Source organism: Sinocyclocheilus rhinocerous, unplaced genomic scaffold, assembly GCF_001515625.1.
Source record: "Sinocyclocheilus rhinocerous isolate Xijiao unplaced genomic scaffold, SAMN03320098_v1.1 scaffold220, whole genome shotgun sequence".
Classification (NCBI taxonomy): Eukaryota; Metazoa; Chordata; class Actinopteri; order Cypriniformes; family Cyprinidae; genus Sinocyclocheilus; species Sinocyclocheilus rhinocerous.
In genome coordinates, this window is record NW_015666573.1 from 1159294 (window position 1) to 1186247 (window position 26954).

At 37.6% G+C, this 26954-nt stretch overlaps 1 protein-coding gene across 1 annotated transcript; it reads right to left on the reverse strand.

The window, feature by feature from the left end:
* Positions 1–3782: 3782 nt before the first annotated feature.
* On the reverse strand, positions 3783–25015 carry LOC107732856 (synaptotagmin-17-like). Its single transcript, XM_016544276.1, has 8 exons — positions 24930–25015; positions 20882–20899; positions 19423–19571; positions 16190–16341; positions 15487–16103; positions 14414–14534; positions 13836–13991; positions 3783–4069 (listed from the first exon to the last, which is right to left on the reverse strand). Exons 1-8 carry the CDS (start codon positions 24942–24944, stop codon positions 3873–3875), a joined length of 1425 nt encoding a protein of 474 aa, XP_016399762.1. The 5' UTR covers positions 24945–25015; the 3' UTR covers positions 3783–3872.
* Between the last annotated feature and the right edge of the window lie 1939 nt (positions 25016–26954).

The window sequence follows — 26954 nt, forward strand, 5'->3', positions numbered from 1 at the left end:
CGTTTTGAAAAGTGGGGACATGGGGTAATGTCCTGAAAAGTCACCTTCTCCTTGTAACCTATGTCATACCCTTGTCATTATACAAATTTATGTCCTCATTTGTCACAAAAACGCGCGCGCACACACACACACGTATGTATGTATATATTTTCCCAAAGAACCTTTCAGTGACCAGTTCTTAAAAGAAGCATTTGTTTCTGTGGCAAACATTTTAATAATCTAAAGAGTCTTTTTATAAAGAACCTTTTGTCTAATGGAAAGCTTCCATGAATGTTAAACGTTCTTCATGGAATCATTGAATCCAATAAAGAACTTTTTTTTTTAGTGTAGATTGTGAGCTGCAGTATATGGCCAAACTGAACTAGACCGAACACTTTGTTCACAAATGTTTTTGAAGGAAAACAGAGGTCCCCACTCAATTATCTGGCCATTAATGTTCAGAGACATTATTTCCTTCTTTTCAAATAGGGTACTTTTGCTGGAGACCCCAGAATTTGAAGAAGTCAGAAGATGTCTCTTATTTTTGATAGAAAGGATATTTTTAATTTCTCGCAGACCTTGAGACAGGAATGTGTGTCCATATAATGACTCCTGAGTCTTGATCTGGAATCCCAAACACTGTCAGTGTCTGTCTTTGCACATTTATCTGTCAGTGACCTAGAAGGTGAGATTCTAAAAGAGAAGGCATTTAAGCCTCTGTTGACTGCAGAGCTTCAAAAGACAGAAAGAGCTTAACCTCAGCTAGGCAGATGACCTTTTCTGCTTTTCTCTTTAGTTCATGTGCTGTGCCAATTAGTGACCAAAATGTCTGTTCTTATCCACAAATTTTCACCAAAAATTCAGAATGTTAAAAACTACTGTCTTTTCAATTTATTAGCCGATCTGGAGTTTCATGGATGTTGTATTGGAAACTGAATTGGAATGACAAGAGGAGGAATTTACTACATTACACTTAAAATAAATTGTCATAATTGTCATTAATTATGCTTAATTATTTAGAAGACACCTCGATATTTAGAAAATGTTAGGGCCAAAATATTAATATTTAGAAAATATTATTATTCATAATATTTAGAAAATATTAGGGGCTGTTCACACAAAACATGTTTTTCTATTCCACTGTGCTTTTCCATTGTTTACCTATGCTTTTCTATGTGCTAGATGGATGTCTTTGTGCCTGACCCAGGACTCATGGGGACATTAGGGGTTAAGCTGTTCCCCTGTTGATGAAGAGAGTAATTAATTGACCCTCTTCTAACCCTCAGAGTAATTATCTCCCTCTTAAAGCCTGCAGAGGGAACATTTTTACACAAACAAGCCTGAATCATTTTTTTTTGTGTGTGATTTAATTAGTGTATTGCCAGGGTTATCACTGAAATTGCTAAATGGTTTAAACAAATATTTCAAATGAATAACAGAGGGATTGTTCACTCAACATTTTTTAATGATCTAATGTTGTTGGATGTTACTGATGTCCAATCTGCACCAAAGCGCAGCAGGTATATGAAATATGAAGGCATAAGAAGATTCTATAAAACATTCTTAATTAAAAAGCATACTAAAAGGGAGAAGCCAAGTAATAAACATCACTTTAATGCATCATGGAACAACCAAACTACACTTTCCTCACTTGATACATCTCTCTGATTGATTCACACATTACAATCGCTGTGAAAGAGACCTTTAAAGGGATTCTGCTGATCAGAGGTTGCTTCACTTATGCTCACACTACATGGACAGCATCAGCGGAAAAAAACTCACAGAAGTTTCAAAGCAGACAGGGAGATGTTGGACTAAACATTTCTGTTTAAAATATAATGCAGACAGTTAAAAACAGGCACCATTGAAACCAAAATCTTTGTGTCACTGAGGTCATTTCAACAGGTTTAAAAAAAAAAAAAAAATTATTTCATGATTTATCTATAATCTACTTCTATCAATTTATTTTTTCATCTATATTGCAACATGCTTTGTTCAATTATCTGTACACAATTTAAGTTATAAATATACACAGATATGTTTAGAGAGATAATTATATAGCTATTATTATATGCATTTTTTATCTAAATAAATAAATACATATCTTCACTGGCACAGCGTCATTATTATTATGTGTTAATATTACCACTCTAATCATTTGTAATCATCTACATTGACATTGACAATGGTGGAAACATACAATTGACCTGAAACAAACACTTATCTCGCATAGCTCACACAGAAGAAAGATTAAGAAAACAGATACAGTAATGTTTCTGATTACACTTCGATTCTATGCTAAGTACATATTTTTTCCCCAAACGTATCCTATTTATCCTTACATACTTCATAGACTGAATGAGAAAGAGTTGAGACAAAATACAGCTCCAAGTTGTTGATAATACAGTACATGAACTGAACTTGCCAAAAGCGTGGAATGAAGGTAACAGAGCAAAGAGAAATGCATGTACCTGCAACTTCTTGCTTCTTGGCATGGCATTATATTGCCCAAGCTGTGAAAGCATGTTCACTGTTGTGCAGACACTAACACTAATGCATTTACAAGGTGATACAGACTTAGAAAGAAGCCATATATTATTATTTCATTTTTTTTTTCAGGAGTCTTTTGACTTAATTTTCTTGTGATCTCGAAATAACTACATTGCTGTATTTATTTGCTCAAATATACAGTGAAAACAGTAATATTGTGAAATATTATTACAATTAAAGCGTTTTCTATTTGAATATATTTTAAAATGTAATTTATTCCTGTGATTGCAAACATATATCCTCAGCATCATTACTCCAGACTCCAGTGTCACATGATCCTTCAGAAATCTTTCGAATATGCTGCTTATTTTATTTTCGTATAAACGGTGATCATTTTTTTTCCAGGATTCTTTGAAGAATTAAAAAACAAACAAAAAAACATAAATTTATTAGAAATAAATGTCTTTTGATGAACTGAATGCATCCTTGCTTAATAAACATATTAATTTCTTTAAAAAAAAAGAAAAAAGAAAATCCTTCCTGACTCCAAACTTTTGTGATGTTTGAAAGATGACACGAGAAATAGTGAAAAGCGAAAGTCCAGATCACAAGAAAAAAACTTTGGTATATTCAGAACAAGTCAATGTTATGACAAAGCAAGACAAAAATATAAAAACAAAATAATGCATGGCCTCTTAGGGTTTCTGCAGACCTCAGCTGCTGTAAGTGCAAACATTTACCAAACACACACACTCACAAACACTTAAACACAATCACAGATCAGTATGTGCATGAGAACAGTGATAAGGGTCATAAAACACGACCAAACCAAGCTTTGGTGTAAAATCGTACTTAAACATTCAAACTGGGCAATAAAAATGACCAACTGTGTTGCCACAGATTTCCAACTACTTCAAGAACTGCAATCATATTGAAGTCTGAAAAAAGAAACAATATGATTATTAAAACACTGCAGACCAAACCAGTGGTTAGGTGTGAGCCCCACAGCCGTTCTTCCTCTGGACACCTGAACAGCCTGAACTCAGCTGAGAATCAGATGATGATGAGATTAGTGAGCTCCCATGTAAGATAGTATCAATGTGATAAAAAGAAACATGGACAGCAGGCTTCTGCTCGTCATCATAAACAGAAAAACTCTCTGAGGTCTTTTCTACGGTCTACATCTCCCCATTATAATAATGGTAAGGGAGAGTGTACACAAATAACACCAAGACAGAGCCCACTATTCAGTCGAGAATAGATCTATTAGTTTATGTTTCAAACCATTAAAAATTACACACAGAAATGTCGGGACACTCCCAGATTTTTGTGTTTTAATATTTAGTTTAAAGTTCTTTTCCATAGATCTCTATCCCACCTTCAGTGACTGTCCTGTGTTAGTATTACGTGACCTCGAGCGAAGCCGGAGAGACGCGGTCACACTCGGCACGGGAGCGCAGGCTGTGCCACTGTTCCACCGGAGTGCGCTGGGAGCCCAGGAGCCTGCGCCAATGCGTGGTTTCCTGCGGGCCGGTGGAGAACTGGCCAATCACAATGCGACCAACAAAATCGTTGCTACTCTTCACGTTATGCCCGTAAACTAAGAAGGAAAAGACATAAAAATCAATGTTAAAACCTGTCAGATTAAGATATTCTGTTTTCTCAAGAGCTGCTTTTAACTCATTCCATAATTGATGAACTTTACACAGTTATTGAACTGAACTTAATCAACAATGAACTGATTTCAACTGAATAATGGCTGTTTACTATCGTCTTTTTCGAATTGCTGTACAGCAGAATTGAATTCAGTTTGCATCACTGAATCATTATTTTCCTGTTTATCACTGCTTTGAAACAATCTATATTTTATAAAGTGCTATATGAATAAAAGGTAGACTTGACTAACATCTTATTAGTAATAATGGCTGCTTGGAGTTTCCGTATTTCGTAATGGAGTTTTCCATTCAATGTTTGAAGACGCTCTACACACGAATCAGGATTATTATAATTAACTATAACTAAAACCATAAAAAACAAGAAATAAAAGAAACATTAGCTGAAATAAAATATAATATTTAAAAAATATTTAAGATGTTTAAAAAAACATTAATTCAGGTCAAGGTAACATTTCTCATTTCCATTTAGTATAAGTTAAAGTAAATAAACTAAATAAATGACTAAAATAGCTAAAACTAAAACGAAATCTAAAAACTAAAAACTATATACATACAGTGGTACAATCCCTGCCGGTACGAGACTCGAACCCGCAACCTTTGGGTTACGAGTCCGACTCTCTAACCATTAGGCCACGACTTCCCCTAATATAAATGACAAAAACACATAACAAATTTCTCAAAACTTTAAAATTAAAATCAATATATAAAATATAAAAATAAAATCTAATTCAAAATATTAACAAAAACTATTATAGTAAATCAATGATACAATAACAGATAAGGACACAAATGTGTCCTCTTATTTCTTTGGCTTATTACTCATCTTTTCTGTCAATCTGTTTTTCTCTGCCTCAATCCAATTTTGTTAATGGAGTAGGGTCAGAGTAAGAGGCACTGTTAATTTCATCATTGCTCATTAACAAGATTGAAGACTTTTCTTCTCTGTTTCTCCTCTCTTTCCTGTAACTGGCAGCGGAGTGCTGGGAAAATAGCAGGAAGCACAAATAATACTGTCACAAAGCCCAGAGGTGGCAGTCAGTGATGCAGCCACAGTCCAGACAAGGATCTCACAGCATCATGACTCTAGCTTCAAACCAGAGCTGGTGATACACCGTCACCAAGCAACATCAGCTCTTGAGAAGAGGTTTATCCTACTGCACGCCAAGGACTCCTTCACTTTGGTGTGGCTCAAGTTTACAGCTAAAGCTGTTATTACAGCCTACATGAGCAAAAGCAGCATTTATCTCAGCTACTCCTTTTCCTCATCACCATATGAATTCAAGGTGCGAGTTAACCACATAAAAAGTATGTGAGACAATCCTATTTATAGTGGAGATCTGCTTTGAGAACCTTCAGACTGGATCAGCAGATGTTCTTTTGAGTTACAAAAAATGTGAATATATGGTGAATATCACACATGACTCTTGTGCTGTATTCCAACCTAAGTGTGTGAGTTTAATATCTTTAATGAATCAGTTGATTCAGTTCATAAAACCATTGTGAATTACGCAATAAATCATGAATCCAGTTTGAGTTCAAATCCAAGACTCAATGATCCGGTCGCAATAGTTAAGGGGAAGATTCTAAGAGGACGATCAGTGGAAAAAATAAATTAAATTACATTTCAGTCAGTTCTTTAGAAGACTTGGAATATAGTGAACAAGCTGAATGAACCACATTTATGATACTTTTATGATGTGCCTTTGCCAGTGTTGTTTATTTTAGTATCATTGAGATACTAATACAGTTTTTATTAATATTTTGAATAAGATTTTCTGATTTTTCATTTTACCTTTAGGTAAAGTTTCAGTAATTTTGTAGTGTTTTTATAATTTTTATTAGTTTTTTCCCAAGTCTATATAGCTTTAAATATTTTTTCAGTTTTGGTTTTAGTTATTTTAGTACATCAAGTTAAACTAAATGAAAATGTTTCCAATTAGCTGAAATAAAATGTTAATTTTTTTTTTATATATATAGTTTATTTATAGAGTGCTATTTTATGGTTTTATTTTTCATTAACTATAATAACCCTGGCTTTTGCATCCTTTTTGAAGTTTAAAAGCTCCAGTCCCTTTTCATTGTAACTGCACTGAAATGAGCAATCAGCATGTTATCCAAAATTTATCCAAAGTCAATTGTGTTTGGAAAAACATGAGGGTTAATAAATGATGACAATTTTCATTTTTGACTTTTTTTCACCATTTCTGACCAGTCCTTCAAACAGGAATAACGGAATTAATCCCCTGTCAATATTAAACTTTCTTCTATGTATAATCCTATAATTCTAATAAAAGAGTTTGTTAAACCAGATTTATTTGTCTTCAAGCTTTGCAAAATATATGTCCGTTAAAAGACAAACATTGAGCTGTTTGGATGGCTGACATCATCAGTTGAAAGCAAAAGAACAGGCGTGGTGCACTGGACTCGCTATGTTGAGCTGATGACATCAACAGCTATGTCACATTCAACAGTCCTGAGGGAACTCTACTGCTCTGGGCTCGTTCATATTAAAACCACAATTGAAATGAGGTACAGATCATTACTGCTGGTTTAGAATTGAAAATATAAGGCTGAGGACAAAAGGCATCAAGGGTTATCTTATAATGCATTATTATCTCCTCCAAATGCATTCAAATGCAGTCATGTATCAAAGGAATAGGGTGACCATACGGGCCATTTTTACGGGACGCACCCTTGCCAGGATTTCTATATTGCCTAAAATATCCAGGTTTTGGCTGTTAGCACTGTGCAGATCGATCGTTGTATGACATTATTTCACGAGGGCTATAGAGAGCAGAGCAGACGGCTCCTTATGCTTTCAAATCGCTCTCGCGGTACTTTAGTGTCATACAACGATCGGTGTGCAGCTTCAAGTCAAACGAACAAACAAACACGTGTGCGTATTTGCATCGCTTGTTCTCACGCGCGACGTGCCACAATTGGTCGATTATGTACAATACCTGCATGTTATTGGTCAAAATACTTTGGATGTTTTAGGCAATATAAAAATCCTGGCCAGGACGTGTCCCGTATAAATGACACATATGGCCAACCTACAAAGGAAGCATATTTGAAAAGTAAAGTTAAGGGAAATCTCCAGCACAAAACATAACATTACTAAATTTATGCTGATATGCTGACCTGAACACTATCACATACCAAATATCTGATTACTTCATTTTAAAAAAACCTGGATGTTTGCAAAAGCCAGAGAATGCTAATATTGTCGATGAAGAACCAAGTGGGAGTTCCCTGGAGGGACAACTTGCTGGAGAACAGTCAGAGCAACAGCAGAAGACTGTTGAGAGCATCCCTGAGGATCAACATCAAGTGGGTGAGACGACTGGAGTTGACCCTTCAGGAGCTGTTCCCAACTCAATGCAAGAGTCCAAGCGATGGAAACCAGGATCCGAGTGAAACTGCTTAAGTTAGAGAGTGTCGCCACCAAGGACAGGAGGAGACGAAGCAAAGAAGCAAAGAGCTGGATCAGAACATTGAGCAGGCGAACCAGGCCCAGGTTAACATCGCAGGTACAAAGAACGCCAGCAACAGTTCTATCAGAACAAGCTGTTTAGAGAGGACGCCAGGAAGTTCTGCCAGCTTCTAAACAAACAGCAGGAGGTCATCTCTGAGCCGCCTTCACAACAAGCTGTCAATACTTTCAAAAGCCACAACATCGAGCGGAGCGGAGGTTCGTCCATTAAAAACCTCAAGCAGGACAAAGTGTACAAGTACCTGGGCATCGACAAAGGCGATGACATTCAGCACAATGAGATGAAGAGCCAGATCACCAGGAAGTACTACTGCCGAGTCCGCCTGGCACTTAAGAGTAAGCTCAATGCCAAGAACAAGATCAGTGTTATCAACCGTTTAGCAGTCCCTGTCCCTACATACAGCTTCGGCATGGTGGATTGGAGAGTAGAGGAGATCAGGAAGATGGACAGGAAGACAAGGAAATTGCTAACGATGCACGGCATGCACCACCCGAAAGCAGACACAGACTGATTGTACATCAAGGGACGTTGGCCACGGGCTTATTGAGCTTGAGTCTGCACACAACATCGACATCGTCGGCCTTAGCAAATACATTGAGCGAGGTAGTGACAACCTTATGAAGATGGTGAAGAAGCACGAAGCCAGCAAAACCAATTACTCCCTAACGAAGATGGCGAATGAGATCCACAAACACTATGGTCTTCCCAGGCAAGAGGATCAACCAGAGAGCGCTAAAACCAATGGCGGAAAGCCGAGCGAGAGTTCTCTGGATGAATGTCGAGCATTGAGGGAGAATTTCGAATGAGATCATATCTAGTGTGTGAAGGATAAGGCTCTCCATGGCAAGTTCTTCAAATATCTGAATGAGCCATTTGTAGACAAGGAAGCCTATCTAGCTTGCTCCAAGGTCCGGCCTGAAAGGAGAAACAGAAAGCCTGATCATCACTGCCCAGGATCATGTACTTAACACCAGGTACCACCAATGCAAGATCCTCAACCTGCAGATCAACAGTAGTTATAGAATGTGTGGAGCAACTGAGGAAACAGTCAGTCACATAATTTCTGGTTGCTCCACACTTGTTGACACAGACTATAAGGAGCGATATAACAAGGAACACCGACGACTGTACCATCATGTAGGACAAGGGTGTGTTTACCATCAGTGCAAACTGCCAGGACATCATTGTCCACGACAAGAAGGACAAGATATGTCTGCTCATTGACGTCGCAATACCAGTGGACCACGATGTAGTGGAGAAATAGAACAACAATCTCATCAAGAACAAGAGCCTAGGATTCGACATCAGCAGTTCCTGGAACACAAGAACACAGATAGTGCCAGTTGTGATAGGAGCCCTGGGATGTGAAGCATTCGGACCAATCAGACACACATTTGTTCATTAGATTTAACAAATCAATTATTCATTATAATTGCCTTGCAAATTAATGTCCCTTTACGATTTTGATCCTTGCTACATGCTCTAATGCATGGTTCCTCAATAGGCGGCCCACGTGCAATATCCGGCCCGTGAGAGAAAAAAGTTTGTCCCATGCTAATTTCAAGTAATGTGGCATGAAAATTCAAACGCAGCATCAGAAAGCTACATTAACTTACATCGTGTCTACACCGGACGCGAGCGGCGCTGCGCGACGCAATAAAATACAAGTAAACAGTGATGCTTATAATCAGTGATGCTGTCTTGGATGCGGCGCGACAAGACAAATCCCCGACAGTAAACTGCATATAAATATAACGTTTATAATATTTAAACTCACATTAAACACTTTTAACATTGAATAAAGCACATAATCATTACCTGAGATTATCACTGTCATATTTTGTATGTTGTTCCTGCCGCGACGTCGCAGAAAATAAAAACAGTTCCTAAAATAGAATCCCATGTCGCTTATTGTCACGTGTCGCTGTTGCGGGTGGTTAGGACAAAAACTACATGGAAAAGATCGCTTTTTATCGCGTCACGTCGCGTCTGGTTGGGACACATGGTGTTACAGTTTGATCCCCTAAATCTAAGCATAAAAATATTAATACTGACAAATCTAATAATTGAACAATTTAATTCTGCTACAGTTACTACTGGCAGCTGAAATAATTGTAATTAATCATAATTAACTGTAATTATTTATATACATTTCCCTTTTGAGCTAATTTCCTACAGATGCATTAAGAAAGGTTTCCACCCATATCTGGACCAGATCCCAGGGAAGCCAAGTGCCTTTGAAGCACAGAAGATCATGCTTTGTGGGGCCGCACACATCCTATGCAAAGTAACTCCCAAGGACTCTGGTTGAGTCCCGGATGGTGACCGAGAGATTCTTGAGAAGAAAAAAAAATACTATTATTATTATTATTGTTATTATAAAATATTAATTTAGTGTTTAAAGGGGTCATGAATTGAGAAATCAACTTTTACTTGAGATTTTGATATATAAGAGATCATTGTACTAAAAGAATATCCTGTAAGTTTCTAAACTGAAAACGTCCTTGTTACTGAAATAAAAGCTTTTATTGACACCAGGCCCAGCGAACGCCAGATCCAGGAATGTGCCTACTTATGACGTAATAGATAGGTTAAACACCGCCTCCTAATTCTGTAGCCCCGCCCACTGATTCCCACATGACATAGTAGGGAAATAACGTAAGTGACGTTAAACTGGATCGAGAAACCAAGCAATAAACATGCCATTGAAGATCGCAAAGTATTGTGCAGCACCTGGTTCTGGAAGAACACAGTCACTGCATAACCTTCCTTCGGATTCAAATATTAGGAATGCGTGGTTGAACTTTATTTTTAATGAAGTTCCAGCTCACGAAAGTAAAACATTGAGCGTTTGTTCGCTTCATTTCACCGCGGATTCCTTTGTTAACAAGACACAGGTCGGCGCTAGATTTGCAGAGACTGGGATTAAAAAGCAATGCTGTGCCGTCTATATTGGATCCGACAGGAATGGCGCAGCACACTTATGTGAGTAAAAAAATATGTGTCACTATTGCTTTGTTAGAGATCGCTTGATATGTCCTGATTATGTGTACGTGTATAAACCGTCTTAAAGGGGTCATGAATTGAGAAATCATCTTTTACTTGAGCTTTTGATATATAAGAGATCATAGTACTAAAAGAATATCCTGCTAGTTTCAGAACTCAAAACATCCTTGTTACTGAAATAAAAGCTTTTATTGACACCAGGCCCAGTGAACACCAGATCCTGGAATGTGTCTATGAATGACGTAATAAATAGGTGAAACACACTATTGCTCCAAGCCTCCACACTATTGCTTTGTTTGAGATCGCTTGATAGGTCCTGATTATGTGTACATGTCTAACAAAAGTCACAAAAGGCTCCAACTATGAAAGACGTAGCTTGTCAAACTGACACAGAAAGTTAGTTTACTATGCAAAACTGTTATCCAATCATAGCAGTGGGCGTTTACTTCCAAGTCTTCAATGCGGCACGCCCATAAAAACCGAGCGTTTCTCGAGCCAGCCTCAAAACCAGGGTATAAAATAGGCTATTACTTATTGATTTTGATGTTTTTGAATGTAAAAACCACGCGAATGTCATAAGTGGACCTCAGACAACAGTATAAAATAATAAAAAAGCCAGTTCATGACCCCTTTAAAATTAATAATAAATTTTTATTATAAGAATGTTAACTAAATATCTGTTTTAAAACTGAACGTTTGTGTAATATTTTAATAATATTACTAATAATAATCTAAAATAACTGATGTAGTATTTATTATGATTATTATTTCTTTTCTATTATTAGAATGGTAACTAAACTAAAATCTGATGACCTTATTCTACAACATTGAATGTTTGTATTATATGCAGTATACTCATGCAAATACATTTATGCTGTTTAGGTACTTTAACAAAACATCTGTGTAAACACATTATGAAGAGAGTTCAAAAGTCTCAGACCACTGGTGAAAGCACTCCACCTATATTTATGGGTACTGGGCACAATTTTGACCACTTCCAACGTGCATAGTTGCCTGATGGGATTCATGTTGAACAGAGCCAGAAGATCTGTTTCCACTCACTGCTTATGGACATAACACCACCATTAAATTCCCATTACTTGCTCTGTCAGAGGGGATCTTTCACTTAAAGTGATACTTCTGAAAAATGATACTAGGAAATGTAAAGAAATAAAAGTAAAAGAACTAATAAAAAGAATGAGCTAAAGAGGAGAAAGGGATACAAAAAGAGACAGAGAGTCTCATCAAACAGACCAGGAGTGAGAGACAGAGGCCCAGCAGGGGTGGGATTGTAGGTAGTGTTTGATTGCAGGTCTTTGTAGTCTGAAACATCAGAGAGAAGTGGTGGGCAGGCAGCCCTGATTGGTATGACTGGGAGATACACATCCTGACCAGCCTAGATGGGGTACAGGCAGCACTCACCCTTTAGCGTCAAATATACCTGTCTGTAAATATCACTGTTGACTTAGCACTAATTAAACCTGAGTAAACCAGCATAAACTACACATTGGGTTGTGCTTACTGCTCTGTACTGTCTCAAAGGTTAGGTTATGAGTGCAGGCCACCATCAGCCCTATGCAATCACAGTGCATGGCTGCACCTGGGTAAGGAGTGCAAATATTAAATGTCAGTGTGTACCAGTGCATAAAATCTCAGCATGAACAACCATCTGGGTCAGCTTCTGACTGACAGCACCTGTTATTGAATAAATCCTATCGGAATTTAAATGAACCTTAATGAGGTGCCCTATGGCAGCCCTTGGTCATAAGCTAGATTACACTAATTGTGAGGAATTGCTACATATCAACTGGTGAAAAATTGGCATGTTTTATCCTGGAGATATGACTTTTCACCTTTACTGTATTAGGTATCCAACAAGACCATTTCTGTTGTGAATATGGCTGTGAATTTGGATTAATGGATTCATTTAGTGTAATTTAAATATTATCACACTAAACGTATAATACAATTCCAAATTTAGGGGTTGATACGATTTTTAAATGTTTTTTAGAGAAGTCTCTTATGCTCACCAAGGCTACATTTATTTGAGCAAAAATACAGTACAAACATATTGTGAAATATTATTACAAATTAACCGTTTTTATGTTTTTATATTTTAATATATTTTCATTTATTTCTGTGATGGCAAAGCTGAATTTTCAGCATCATTACTCCAGTCTTCAGTGTCACATGATCCTTCAGAAATCATTCTAATATGCTGATTTGCTGCTCAAAACATTTCTTATTTTTATCAATTTTGAAAACAGTTGTGCTGCTTAATAAACCATGATACATTTTTTTTCAGGAATCTTTGATAAATAGAAAATTCAAAAGAACAGCATTTATTTGAAATAAAAATCTTTTAGAAATATTTTGTAACATTATAATTGTTTTTACTGTGACGTTTGATCAATTTAATGCATCCTTGATGAATAAAAGTATTAATTTAAAAAACAGACTAACAAACAAACAAATAAATAAATAATCTTACTGATCCCAAAATTCTAACTGGTAATGTATATATAGGTATAGAAAAGAATCACCCCTCTTTAAAATAATCAAATTTTGTTGCTTTGCAGCCTGAAAGTTTACTGTGACTTTTGATCAATTTAATGCATCCTTGATGAATAAAAGTATTAATTTAAAAAACAGACTAACAAACAAACAAATAAATAAATAATCTTACTGATCCCAAAATTCTAACTGGTAATGCATATATAGGTATAGAAAAGAATCACCCCTCTTTAAAATAATCAAATTTTGTTGCTTTGCAGCCTGAAATGAAGACGGACACAGTTTTTGTTTTATCCAGCTGTATTTACTCAGTGCAACTTATAACATCCAAGTGAAAGATATAACACCAACATGTCAGAAAAAAACAAATAAAAAAGTAAAAACAGCTGGATAAAACAAAAACTGTGTCCGTCTTCATTTCAGGCTGCAAGAAATAGGCTTTTTGTGTACATAGAAAAAGTCTTAGATCTTTGAGTTCAGCTCATGAAAAATGGGGGCAAAAACAAAAGTGTTGCGTCTATAATTTTGTTCAGTGTATATACATGAAAAAGTAAATAATTCAAAATTATGTTTCCTCGTTCTTCATAAGAAAGGTCATCATAAAGCCATTGCTCACATTTTTCATTGTGTAGAGCTCTGTATGTATGTCTTTGTGTGTACATGTTCAAAACAATACCTGTGAACACAAGACTGACTTCACACAGTTCCTCTTGAGGTACACGGAAGTTAAATGACTCGTTGTAGCAGGGGTCAATGGTGCCCCTCATACAGGATGTTTTCTTAGTCTTCATCAACTTAAGACCTGTCACCAACTGCACCTTAACAAAAGGATCTGCATATAGAGAAGAAACAACTGGTTTAAAGTTAACATGAATTGCTTTCTGAAACAAATTTTGTTTTTGTGATGTAGCATATGTCTCAGTGAAACAGGATACTCTGTGGGGGAAAATCTGGGCAGGACTTGATTTTATTCATCAGGAACTGATTAAAACATGGAGCAAGACCAATAGCGAATTTGCTAAAACAAAGACTAAATAACTATTTGACTATTGGTTAACTTTATCACATGGCATGTGTGGCCAAAGTGATGTCAGCAGAAAAGGAAAGCTGTTTCAGAGACAAAGCAAGTTATTCCATCACAAAGACAATTACTTTGCATACTTCTGCATAGATTCTGTGGTCATTGAAGCTCTGCTATAAGTTCTCTGAAATTTTAGAGAGTGGAATGAGGAAAACACACTGAAACACATTTACCTGAACCTTGGCACATGTCTGTCTGAAGCAGCTGCTTTGCTCGGATGATGTCCACATTTAACCTGCCAGCACTGGGCAGGTAGTTTAAGGACAGAAGAAGCTCACCAAGCTCAACCTCATTCTGAAAACCATCACAATGAGAAAATCAATGTCTTGATAATGATGTCAGCAAATTAACACGTTGTGCATGTTTTTAAGTGTCAAAGACTGGAATTAAAGCTGTAATGTCAGAGTAATGCTACAATGAAAGCATTTGTACATGAAAAAGTATCTGGTTTCGTCTAATAGTTTCCTGGCAAATACTTCAGGTTAATATCATTTGGAACAGAGACAAATACACTACCATTCAAAAGTTTGGAGTCAGGTTTTTTGTTTTGTTTTTTGGAATGAATGAATTGAATGCTTTTATTTAGCATTGATACATTAAACTGATCAAAGGTGACAGTAAAAACCTTTATAATGTTTCAAAAGATTTATATTTCAAATAAGTGCTGTTTTTTTTTTTTTAACTTTCTAGTCATCAAAGAATCGTGAAAAAAAAAAATGCATTACATTTAATACAAAAATATTAAGCAACTGTTTTCAACATTGATAATAAAAAGAAATTAAAGTTTCTTTAAAATTAAATTAAAGTTTAAAGGTAGTTAAAGTTTCTTAAGAAGCAAATCAGCATATTATAATAATTTCAGAAGGATCATGTGACACTGAAGACTGCAGCAATGGCTGTTGGAAATTTGGCTTTGCCATTGCAGGAACAATTTAAATTTTATTATGTAAATTTAATAAATTTATTATATAAAAATAGAAAACAGTCATTTTAACTTGTAATAATATTTCACAATATTACTGTTTTAACTGTATTTGTGATCAAATAAACAACCTTGGTGGGCAGAAAAAACTTATTTTAAACTTGAAAAATAAGGCAAGACATTCTAAAATATGGCTGCAATGATTTCACATTTGACTAAATAATTTAATTTAGTTTTATGTGACCTAACTTCTCAGTCATTTTGCAAGTGCCACACCTAAAATGACTGAAAAAGCAATAATGCGACTCAGGCAAGTGGTATTACCTGAGAGCTGGGCACCAGGGCCTTCCACCAGTGTCCTCCCTTCACTAGATCAACCTCACTAAGAGGAAGAGACACTTTCCCGATGACACAGTGCCGTGAAAACTTGTCAAAGTCGACCAGAGAGAGCAGTAGGGTGCGTCTCTGGGCCTCCAGGAAGGGGACCTCAAAAGTGAAGCGCTCTTCAAAAACTGGGTTCTGGGTCTTGCGTTTAACGCCGGTCTGCCTGGAGTTCTTGTGGTCGGGCAGTAGGCTCATCTTCACGTAGGGGTTCGAGTGGGCCAAGTCTTGTCGAGCACCATCGCATGTTACGGGAGGGGGCAGGTCCCGGGCCTCAATAACTCGCACGATGAGGTGGGCGTTGATGAGATCGTACTGTGTGCTGAAGTGCAGCATGCCCAGTTGGTACCGCACCAGGATCTCTTCATCCGTCAGAGAGTCAACATCATCGCTGCATGAGTCCAGAGAATACAGACGAGGCTCCAGTTTGTGGAAGTAGTCATCGGGTGGTGTCGGGGGCTTACGCAGAGGCTGCACCACTTCCTTCCGGGGTCCCATGGCCCAAAATTCAATCGGCTTTACATCCACCATGGGGGAGCTTGGCCGTTGTGCATTCAGACCTGTAAAATGGGACAGCCGTTAAGCGAAATTGAAGTGATCATTCTAATGCTATTCTGTAAAAATTGAGAGTTAAGTCTGGACTCACTGGTGAGCTGGCCTGCTAGGGTGAAGGTGGATCGGGAAGTTTCTGAGGTGGGCGGCTTGCAGTTTACAGTGGTGTCAGTTTGAGCAGGTGAAGCATGGCTCTCGGCCATGATGTGAGAATTTGTGCCTCTCTCGTCACTGCATTCATTGACACTGGAAGAGATGAGTTTGTTAAGCGTTAGTAGCAGTACTGACACATTCCCTGTTGATAATGCCAACATATGTTAACATTTAAAAAATTTGGGGTGTTAATGTTTTTAAAGGAAGTCTCTTATGCTCACCAAGGCTGCATTTATTTGACCAGAAATACAGTAAAAATATATTGTGAAATATTATTACAATTTACTGTTTTTCAGTTCTTTGATGCCTAGAACAGCATTGTAGTACACGAGTTCATATAAACCAGACTTTGACTCGTCCATCTCAAGTTGAGCCCAAGACCAAATTCTTTTATAATTAGTTGACACCAGCTCATGGAGTCAGACTCCAGGTCAAGTCCAAACGCTTCTAAAAATATGGTCTTGAACTCAGATTTCAGTCTACAAAACATTTGGAAGAGGGAATAAACTTTTGCATAGCAATTCTATTGGGATATTAATTCATACACTGTTAAAAATATGACAAGAAGCAGGGTTTCCAATGACCTGACCTGTGGCCTGATAATAAATATAAGCAGGCAAATAAATCATAGGCTAAAAATCATAGGCTATAGACTTAAAAAAAAAATAGAACCATTTGGCATGAACTGAAAAACAACAGTAAAAAACATCTTACAATCCAGCGCTCAAATTTGTTGTCCATATCTGACACTGTGACTGGATCCACTTCTTAAAGAATGTGCAATCACATTATTGCCCAATATTGTACAATATTTGTTGCAACATCCTCTTCTAATCTGGTTGTTTTCCAACTACAGAGGTAAATATTCTGTGTGGGATATCTTTGTGCAGGCCTGATTCCGAGTCATCCCTTGGGGATCATCAAGGACCCTTTGTGTCCATGACTACAGCTCAGAGGGAGAAAGTTGTCATAGCAACGGACGATTCTAAAACAAATGGCCTTAGGAGCAATCCGAGGCAATGAGAGTGGCCGGGCTTATAGGGTGAGGTATATGTCATGACTGTACAATCACAATCTGGAAGAACATGTTCTATTCCGTTAAAGAAGCATGCCTCGCATTTCCAATATGTTATGAATTGAACACTATGATTACATTGTTCCTGGAAGCTCATAATCAAAAGCCTTGCAACTCATCCAGCCATTTGGTCCCTGTTTTTGGTTTTAAACAAACATTCAATTCCCACTCAGCATGATCTCAGTCAAACCAGCATAAGTCAGTAGTCTCTGGTGACCACATCGACTACATTCTTTAAACAAGTGTGAGTGACGTTTCACAACAGGAAACTGCTAATTGGTAATAATGCATATTACAAAATGGAAAAATAGGCATCTATGGCCACCTTTGTTTAGTCCTGGTAAAAATCATTGAACGATGTCATTAAAAAGATGCTTAAAAAAGCTTGACAGCATTCAAATAAATTATCCCTGCTAATATATGAATCACGTCTCCATTTAAATCATATTACCCTTGCTGTTCCTGCATGGGAACACAAATAGCTCCACACCCCAGTCATTAAGAGCTTGAGTAACAGTGAATAGAAAAACAGTTTCCTAGAACGTCTCAGGAAAGCCATCCGTTACATCAATATCACTTCCATTAGCCCACAAATCCAATGACTACAACTAGAGATACATGATTTACTGCTCTGTTAACAGTAGTTAAAATTAAAATTAAGCAGGTTAATTGCAATTTTAAGCAGTCATAAGAAGCTTACACTCAGCAGACGTACAGTATATCACACCTTCAGTGTGAATTTTAGAATTAGAATCATACTTTTTTTATATGCATACCTTTTTAGTTTAACATATGAACCAGAAGCTATATCAACAGTGCATTTTAAGATATCTGACTGTTCAGAACAGTATACTACCATACTACTCCTATATATAAAGTATATGTAAGGAATAATTGACTCTGGTTTTGGTTATTGTGCTGTTGTAAGAGCGTTGAAATAACAGAAATCATTTGGCGAAGTGATATGGACATGTAATGCGGTCCAGAGCTGCCTGGAACTACGTTCGCTGTGCATTTCCCTGAAAATAATTGCACACCTTTGAATGTTCGTCAGCCAATCAGATTCAAGCATTCAATGGCCCCGTAGTATAAATATAAATAATATATGAGATTATTTTTGAGATGATAGCCAGATACCACATGCTGAATTAAACATGAAATGTCAATGTGACAGTAGTGTAATATATCACTGTTGGCATACTATGGCATTCCATTCTAGAATACTTCTACAAAATACTGTACTTATTAACTTGCAGTTGACTTGATAACTGGACGTTGTGAACAGCTGACTTAAACATGCAATATAATGAGGTCATGTGACAACAATCAACTATTGTTTATAGACTAACGTTCAAAGGTTTCAGGTAAGGAATTAATACTTTTATTCAGCAAGGGTGCATTCAATTGATGAAAAGTGATAATAAAGATATTTATAATGTTACAAAATATTTATATTTCAATCTATGTTTTTCCCCCAAAACTTTTTATCAAAGACTCCTGAAAATAATCTATCATGGTTTCTACAAAAATAATAAGCAGCACAACAATGATAATAATAAGATATGTTTCCTGAGCACCAAACAGTATATTAGAATGATTTCTGATGGATCATGTGACACTAATGCTTTGCCATCACGGGAATAAGTTACATTTAAAAAAATATTACAACAGTTAAATTGTAATAATATTTTACAATATTGCAGTATTTCAATCAATTAAATGGAGCCTTAGTGAGCATGAGAGGATTAAAATATTACCAACCCAATACTTTTGGTAGTGCATAATATAGTAATAAAAAATAGTAGGCAGATATGCAGTTCATACTGTAAAGTATTCAATAAGCAGGAGGCTAGTATTCCATTCCAAACATAACCAGAACACACAATCCATCATCAAAAACAAGCCTTTGACAGATGGTGCCTTTGGGATTGTCTTGAGATTTGTTCAGTAACACTGTGTATTCAGTCTGTCTCAATCTGAGTCTGACTGTTATGATGAGAGAGTAGACAGATGAGATGAATGATGAATTGTTCTGGGTTATTTGTGATGTGTGAGCATTGTTTGTGGTTTGTATGAGGTTTGAACGGGTGTGTACTTACAGCCATGATGGAGTCTGAGCCGGAAAAGGCCCCAGAATCTCCACCTCCTCATCAGTGGGCTGACAGCAGCTGCACTCCCAGCACCACTGCCAACAGGAGCGGCAGGACCAGCGACACAACAGGAAGTCAGACAGTCTGGACAGAAGACCCTGAGAGCAAGGGACACAAAGAGACTCTCCAGTAAAGAGTGACAGACTGACCTGCATTGGAAGCAGACTATACATACATGGCATATTATGATGATAAAAATGGTAATGAATAATCAGTGCTTAAAGGAATTTTTTTGTAATTCTCTAGTCAACTGCAGCTTGAAGCCAAAAAGTCTAAATGTAGCATAAGCCCCAGAGAGATTTTTACATCTCTAGTGAGACTAGCTAATCTAACTATTCTAGTGGGACTTTGTAGTAAACTAATCAAGTCAGTGCCAATCCACCAAAAATCAAGTGATTTCATTAAGATATGTACACTACCAATAGTTTTTAAAGAAAATGTATTCAGCATGGATGCATTAAACGGATCAAAAGTGACAGTAAGTGCATCTATAATGTTAGAAAAGATTCCTATTTCAAATAAATGCTGTTCTTTTGAACTTTCTATTCATCAAAGAATCCTGAAAACAACGCATCACGGTTTCAACAAAAATATTAAGCAGCACAAGTGTTTTCAGTATTGATAATTATGGGAAATATTGAAAAGCAAATCATCATATTAGAATGATTTCTGAAGGATCATGTGACAGGGAAGACTGGTGTAATGACTGCTGAAAATTCAGCTTTGCCATCACACAAATAAATAACAGTTAAAAATGTATTTAATTAGTAATAATATTTCACTGTTTTACTGTACTGTGACTTCTTTCGGAAAAAAAATTGAACAGTAGTGTGAACAATTTTCTTTCCCATGGTGACATGTTTCCAATTGAAACAGGAAGGTGGGCGGGACATACATCACTTAGTCACTCAATGTGATCGTTAGACCAGAACTGAAGCCAGATGTTTGGATAGAAGTCCTTTATGAAAGAGATATTAGTCTTTTTACAACACAACTTGCTTCTCTTTGATTTAGACTGACTGACACAACAAATTCATAAGGATTATTCGCTCCAAAAAGCCAAGTCACTCTCACTTCCGCTGAGCTGAATATGTGCCTAGTTGGTTAAATAATGAATGACTTGAGACAAGATGTTGATGGTTAAAAAAAAACAAACATCCAGCTGAAAAGATAGAAGGAAAAGGTCAAGATACAACTCTGAATTTTCCTCCCTTTATGGATGGATGCAAGTATATGTTTGACAGCTTTTAATGGTCTGAAAGGTCTGTGGGTGTCAAGCTTCTTACATAATTTCTCACTTTTTCACATGCATGAAGGATCTCGGAGCTGCTAGAAAAATACAATAGCCATTTTTTCTACATCATCGTTAATGAACAGATACGAGAAAATAGGAGATTTCTGTGCATACCTCATTGATGGGTTCCAACTGCCCTTTTTCAAAAGTTGAGTGCAGCAGAGGGTCGAGGTTACATACAGGAAACAGAAAAAAATAAATAGTGAGAGGACAGGTGTCTTTACTGAAAGCTTTCACTTTTGTATTCAAATAAAAATGCAACATTTTAAGAATTAACATCATTGAAACCTGTTAGCAATCCCTATTTGTCGTCTCAGCCACACTAAAATCATCTGACCGATCGGGCCAGTGCTGCTTCCTTAAGAAAGTTTATCATTTTCATGTGTCTTAAGGCTTGTCATTGTCAGTTTAAACATTAAGTGATTTTAAGCTATTCAAGCACAAGACGGCGCGAAAGAGATCTCAATGCGGTACTCGCGCACTGTTATAGATCGTCTCTGTGAGCACACACAACCATGCCGTCTCTCAGACAGCTGCTAACACACGACATAACTGTTACGTAATGTATTGGTACTTTTTGGTAATTTCATGACTCACCAATTGACAATGTAACTACGATGTCGCATGTCCGTAATTTCATTACCATCAAATTACCAACTCACAACGTCGTCAGTACGTCCTCCTAACATTGTAAGATTACCTAGGACGGTCCAGATACGTAATCTATTCGTAATATATTATTAATTATAAATATATTATTAATTCGTAATATATTTAGGTAATTTCATGACTTACTGGCAACGTAACTGCAACGTCGCATGGACGTAATTTCACTACCATCATTTACATGTTCTTTATATGCTCTTATTACCAGAAAATTGCTATTTCAAATGTGTAATTAGACGCAAGATTGAAATTTCCCTTAAGATAATTTGTTTGTTTTCATCAAGTCAGAACATGGACGAGTGCTTTAAATAGTGACGTGACATACAGCGTGCACGCCTCCACAAATGACACATGTGACACACCGCACGCACGCACAGTATAATGTTGACAGGAACGGAAAATTGTTGAAATGGCTGAGCTAAGATGAAAAAAAAAAACCAAGGGAGACGTGATCCTCTGCTGCCATCTACTGGTTATAATGGCAATTCATGTCATTTTCATCTTAAGAGTCTTTGTTTTCCGCCAGAAGACACATTTTTGGCACATTTTTTCATGTCATCTTCATAAATGAATTTTACTGCACAGATGTAGAGTTGAGAAATAATAAAGGCTTTAAAATATTATAAGTGTTTTAATAATGTGTTCATGACTATGAAGGTCGGTAATTGATTATCAAGAATAGCATTATTATGTTGTTTACGAGACAGCATCGCTAGCTAGCTAACGTTAGCCTAAACAGTTTCTATAGTGTTTAATTGTCAGCATTTAAATGTACAATTGCGTGTCTAGGTAGCCTACACTCCTGGGTTCATAGATATATATGTATAATAGGTAGATGCCACATTCGACCGCTCTTAGCATGTAGACGCATGCTTGACGTCAACTTGACGTCATTCATCATAATAATCTATGGATATTAGAAGATGCCACAATCTTGCACAGCCGATGGTTGTAAAAACCGCCGGATAACCTTTTACCGGGATAACCTTTCACAGGCAAGAATGTGTTGGATTGTGTTTTTTTTTTTAATCCCGGCGTTTTTTATAACCATCGGCTGTTCATTCATTGATTATTATGGTGAATGACGTCAAGTTGACCATTACAATTTGGCGGACGGTTTATGTATAGCGGCCCATAGAAACAGTCGCTAATGAGGCATCTACGTATACATTTCTATGCCTGGGATTACCAGGCTCGGCATATGATATTAAATGTTGTTAAAATAACATGAAACTGTATGTTAATGCCGCTGTCATTATTTACGGTGTTGCAATTCCTCTTCAGGAACTCGAGCTGCGTCGGAGGACGCTTCGGGAACGCCCTTCAGCGTGACAGGTGTTACGAGATTTTCGGTTTCCGAGATTTTCGGTTTCAGTGGGCGGAGCCAACATGAATATTCATGAGTTTCCCGGACATGCGCGTGGAACCAAGTGGAACTGAGAATTTCAGTTCACGCTCTTTGTATCTCAGCAGGTTTAATGGGATATTTTAAAAAAAGGTAAATATTTTACAGCGTACGTGGCGGCTATTGCGGCCTACCACGCACCTCTTGGTGGCCAGTCAGTGGGCAGAGTCCACAGAGCATACGTCCACAGAGCTGCCCTGTGGAGAAGGGCGGACCAACTGCTCGTATGCTATGGTCCCCCTAAGAGAGGTCTTCCAGCTACAAAACAGACCATCTGTCGGTGGATAGTAGATGCCATTTCTATTGCCTATAAGTCCTCTGATCTCCCTTCGCCTCTCGGGGTCAAGGCTCACTCTACCAGAAGTGTGGCGGCCTCTAAGGCCTTCTTGGTTTCACAGTTTCTGACAAAAACGAGGCAGGAGAGGTTTCTCACTGGAAGTTTACGAGCTGGCAAACAGTTAAGAAAATAACGGATGTGCATTAATATAATAGACTCATGCATTTCTCATATTAAATCAAACAACAAAAGAAAAATTGAGAATCATTCGCTGCTCTTAGCTTCTGTAGCTTTAATGGATATTTGTGTATATTTACATCATATAATAATAGTTTTCACAAGCACTATAAAGTTTATTTAGGTAATTTGTACTTTGTATCTAATGGTCTTCTAAAGGGCTCAGCCCCTCTGTGGATAAAATCCTACAACCGCCCCTGCAGTAAAGACTTTATTTTAAAACTTTATATTATTTTACATTTTGTTTTATATAGTTATAAAAGATTTCTCTTTTAAATAAATGGTTTTATTCTGAACTTTCTATTCATCAAAGAATCCTGAAAAAAATATTACGGTTTACACAATAATATTAAGCATACAAGTGCTTTGTCATCACAGGAATAAATTACATTTTACAAATATATTAAATTATAAAAGTTATTTTAAATTGTAATAATATTTCAGAATACTGTTTTTAGCAATTTTTTTAATAACAGACTTCTTTCAAAAACATTTAACATTTTACTGACACCAAACCTTTGAATAGTAGTATATGTTGCTAAGTCACATGCTAACTGATATAAAAAAAAATGTTGTAATGTTAATACCACCACCACTAAGTATTGGTCAGACTATAAGGGACAGGGTCTAAAACACAGAATTGTATAAGATCAACACATCTGATTGCTTATCCACTAATGCATCCCCAGCCCAGTTATTTAGCCCTTTCTCTCAACACTTGTAAATATCTACATGTTGATTTCTCTCCCATTCCCCACCCCCTGTTCCTGCTCTCAACCACAGCCAAGCTTGCTCCTCATCAGCAGCCCAATGTTGTCTAAGCAATTAGCTGTGGCTGTAACCATGGCAACAGTGATACGAGCTTCTGGCACTCCCAGCCCGCACCTTGCTGCCGCTGGCTCAGGCACGGATGACGCATTAGGGTCGCTGAGATGAGGAGGGGGCGACTGTCCCTAGTTCCCACTGGTCCACATGGCCAATTCCAACAACTGTTATTCTCATGCAAGGGGTCTTCAGCACAGTACCATGAATCATAATACAGCATACAAATACACAGCCACAGAGCTTAAACATCAAAAACAAACTGCATTCACACTTCAACCACAAAAAGACGCCACTGAGTCTGTCTGTATGTCTGTTTTGATTGAAAAGATTAGTAATGGTTTTACTCACATGAATTAAATTAGTTTTTTTACTTGAAGAGATTACAAGACATTGATTCTGCTAAAAATACTCTGTAAATCTATACAATATCCTGAACACCACAGAAATCAATGCCCATTTAGTTTTTAACACACGTAATGTAGGAAAAAAAACAGTGTCCATAGACATAGTTTGAATATGAAAACATCAAATCCTTATATTTCATGAATAATAAGACATTAAAGTAAATAAATACACACAGATAATACATAACTGAAATGGTTTAAGGCCTTGACCAGAAACAATCATGAGACGGAAAAAAAAATCAGATTATGAACAAATGTCCGAAAAAAGACACATATGAAGATGAAAAGTGTAATCCAGAAAGATCCAGATGGGAAAGAGTGTGTGCGGCAGTAGTGAGCGGGACTCACCTGTGTGTACGCCATCCTCCTCTTACTCTCACCCCACTGTCTCACTTCCCATCCAGAGCAACATGCCACTCTCTGGATCCAGATTTACTCAACAAAAAAAGAGAGAAAGTGAGAGAGAGAGAGAAAATCTGTAGATATGAATCGAGTAATGAATTCAGGTCTCTGTGAACCTCCATTCATCCTTACAAAATTTACTTCAAGAGTGATGATGAGCCAAATACAAAACAACAAACAAACCCCATCTCCCTCTCTATCTATCTATATATCTATCTCTCTATCTCCTCTTCCTCCCCATCATCTTCAATCCCACCCACCCAGACACTCCTAATCTCCCTCTCTTTCCTACCTCCCTCTCCAATCGTGCCTAGTCCTCACAAATGACACGCAAGACAGCCAGCTCTCCCTGGAGAGAGCAGCGCCCTCCTCCCCTCCTTCCCCTCCTGCCCTGTGTTTCTTTAAGAGACCAGTGACTCATCCAGGTTTGCAGAAGCACTGATGGTTATCAAATCCGTTGCATCCCTCCCCGCCTCCTCTAGCCCATTTTTACAGCACCTCGCTGGCTGCAACCACTTGTTGCTCCCTTCACCACGGACAGAGTGGAGAGGCTGAGGAGAGACAGGCAGGTGAAAGGGCTAATTGCTGCTACGGCAACACGTTACACGGGGAGTTTACGAGAGCTGGGGTCTGTACGGCCACCTGCTGCTCTGTGACTGAGGTACGCCGACGTGCTGCTGTCTTTAAAACATGGTTGTGGGAAGGGTTTGGAGAGCCTATGAGTTGTGTTATCTGTAAACAGTAGGTATAGAAAAGAATCACCCCCCTTTAAAATAATCAAATTTTCTTGCATTGCAGCCTGAAATGAAGATGGACACAGTTTTTGTTTTATCCAGCTGTCTTTACTCAGTGCAACTTATAAAATCCAAGTGAAAGATATAACACCAACATGTCAGAAAAAAAGAAAATCGGAATCAGTGAGTTAGAAAAAAGATCATCCCTTCTTAAAAATGACATGTAAACTCAAACAGGTGAAGCTAATCACCTTCTCAATGGCACAAAAAGACATTTGACTTTCAACTGTGATCAGCTGTGGTAATTTTGATCAGCTCAGCATGAAAAGAGCTTTCCTGGAGCATTTCAGTCCTTGGTAGTGCAACTGAAGCAAACAATTAACTATGTTTGACAAGGCACTGTCAAAAGATCTCTGGGATAAAGTTGTGGACAGTCAGGCACAAGTCAGGAGATGGATACAAAAAAAATTCAAAGGCTTTATCAATGCCTAGAAGCACAGTGAAGTCTATTATTAAGAAATGGAAGGTATTTGGTACAACACAGACCCTCCCTCACAGAGCCAGGAGGAAACTGATCAGAGAGGCAACCAAGAGGCCGAGAAACTGGTCAGAGAGGCGACCAAGAGTCCTACAGCAACTCTGAAGCAGCTGCAGGAATTTATGACAAAGAGTGGTCATTGTGTGCATGTGACAAAAATATCACAAATTCTCCACAAATGTGGCTGGTATGGGAGGGTTGCAAGAAAAAAGCCACTCCTCTAAAAAAAGGCCACATGCAGTCACGACTGAGCTTTGTCAAAACACACCTTGAAGATTTTGAGGTAGATGAGACTAAAATGGAATTATTTGGTCTCAACACCAAACGATATATGTCTGACAGAAATCCAATACAGCTCACCATCCAAATAACAGCTGTGACGAGTGGGGTGGGGTCGAGAGCCGTGGAAGTGGAGCGAGGCAGGTGGAGTAAATAATAATGAGCGACACCTGCGCCACTCACCGGTCTCGAGTCCCATAGTGGAGCTCCAGAAGGATAAAAAGGAGGAGTGACGACAGTGCAAGATGAGAGAAGACCAGGCCTGGATTATTTATGTTGTTGTTTTGTTATGTTTTATGCGGCAGTCGTCCATGAAGGGCTGCCGATTTTACTTTCATTTTGTGTTTGTTCATTTGTTTCTTAAAGTTTTATGTTTAAATGTTCGCCGGTTCCCGCCTCCTTCTTCCCCGATCTACAAAC

Coding starts and splice junctions, on each gene's coding strand:
- LOC107732856 (XM_016544276.1), bottom strand. Junction 16,342..19,422: donor GCTCAGACTCCATCATGGCT/GTAAGTACACAC, acceptor CATCTCTTCCAG/TGTCAATGAATGCAGTGACG. Junction 14,535..15,486: donor CCCTGGTGCCCAGCTCTCAG/GTAATACCACTT, acceptor GATGGTTTTCAG/AATGAGGTTGAGCTTGGTGA.